We start from the raw sequence: 1,724 nt of genomic DNA on the forward strand, positions 1-1,724 counted from the left end.
CTGATTAAAGTGGCCCTCCGTGCCCAGAGGCCCTTTCTCCTCCGAGCTTCACGCCCAGGGCCGGCCAGCTGCCAGACTCTAACGGCAGCACCCATCAGAGCCGGGAAGGGGCTCTGTCCCCAGGAGCAGGCTTCGCAGAGACCCCTGCCTGCCCTTGGGGGCACTGTCACCTATCCAGTGGCTCTCTTCCAGCGCGGTGGGGCCCATGTTCACACCTCCCCCAGGAAAGGGGGTCATCACCCACTCAGCTGCCTGGCCCTGAGCTGCGCTGGGCCTCCCCCGGATGGCACCTCCCAAATAGATCTCACACGGACTGGCCTGTAATTCACGTCGCTCTCCACTGCCGGTCCCAGGTCTTGGAAAGGCTCGGCTGATCCGACCGTATTTGGTACCCAGGAGCTTGCGTATAGGGCTCAGCTGTGGGGCCCCATGCTTTCCCTTCACACCAGTGATGTGAAGTTAGAAAACAGGGAAGCGGTGTAGGTACTGAGAGACTTGAGAGAAGAGTGGGCGTCTTGCTGGTGATCGCGGCACCCAGACAAACAGGTGTCCTCCATTCTTTCGTTTGTTCAAGTGTAGCCCAGTGGAGCGGGTCAGAGCCTGGGGGCATCTGTGAACTAGCACCTGCGCCTGTCCCCCCACCCGGCCCTACCCTCTGCCCCCAGGGTGCCTTGGCTGCAGGCCTGAGACCCCGGGTGCAGGGAGGGTTAGGGGCCTGTGAAGTGGTGTGGGCTCAAGGCACGGTCCCCTTGCTCTGTCCCCAGCACCTGTGCTCCAGGGGCCAGGTGGGAGCCTGCATCTGGGACACACAGGTGCCCGCCAGGTCCTCCCAGCCCTCGAGTTTCCTGTTTTCAAGGCTCTGAGGACGGTCCTCTGACCCCAAACCCTGTCCTCACCCCTGACATGTGTGTGAACCCTGGGAGAGGCTCAGGACCACCCTGCGGGGACCAGCAAGCCAGGCCCAGTTGTAGCCCGAGGAGACGGAAGAGAAATGGACGCTAAGCTACCTCTGCAGAGCCGCATGCGGGGTGTTCTAGAGCAGGCCAGCCTGTAGGCATTGCCCTTAAACCCAGGAGTCAGGACGCCTGCCAGGCTAACCCCCAGCCACGTCCTTGAGGCTGCCACGGGGGCCATTTTTTGCTACCCATCAGTGTGCCCAGAGCATGGCAGTCGGTCTGGGTGTGTGGCACCCAGGCCACCGCCCCGCCATACCTCCCAGAGCTCAGTGGGCCCCACTGGCACACATGGTGCCGCCCCACAGACCAGCGGTCGGTCTCCATGTAGATGTCTCAACGGAGCGCATGCTCTGCCCCGCTGTGTGCTAAGGGAGAGATGGCCACGTCCGTCCCACCACGCCCAGGGGCTGTGCCCACGCCTCGTCACCCCCAGCAGTGGCCCTTGCTTAGAAAGCTGCTGGTTGGGGAGGGGCCAGGATGTGTCGTCCTTCACCCAGGCCCCAACCGCTTGGCCACTGACCACAGCTGTCCCCTGGAGGGGCACGTGTTGTTCCACTTGTGGAGTGTCTGTGAGGGCTGGGCACTCTGGGTGGGCAGTCACTGCCCCTCTGCCCTGCCTTCAGGCTTCTCACCGAGCAGCAAGACGGGACACCCCCCAGGACAACTTCAGCTTCGGACGGTCACCTGCAGCCTCCGAGGCCAGGATGTGGAGAGGACACAGCCACGGCCAATGGCTGGCCTGACACCCGGGGCCGGCTGGTGGACAGC

The 1,724-nt window shown here is 63.7% G+C and overlaps 1 protein-coding gene across 1 annotated transcript in view; it reads left to right on the forward strand.

Moving 5' to 3' along the window:
- The window catches only part of LOC109382436 (proline-rich protein 36), a 13,519-nt gene that overhangs the window by 5,434 nt on the left and 6,361 nt on the right, over window positions 1-1,724 (forward strand). The window contains exon 3 of the mRNA XM_019641918.1: window positions 1,580-1,722. Within this exon, the coding sequence (XP_019497463.1) occupies window positions 1,580-1,722 (143 nt within the window). The remainder of the gene's footprint in view (window positions 1-1,579; window positions 1,723-1,724) is intronic.

Source organism: Hipposideros armiger, unplaced genomic scaffold (assembly GCF_001890085.2).
Source record: "Hipposideros armiger isolate ML-2016 unplaced genomic scaffold, ASM189008v1 scaffold_3, whole genome shotgun sequence".
NCBI lineage: Eukaryota > Metazoa > Chordata > Mammalia > Chiroptera > Hipposideridae > Hipposideros > Hipposideros armiger.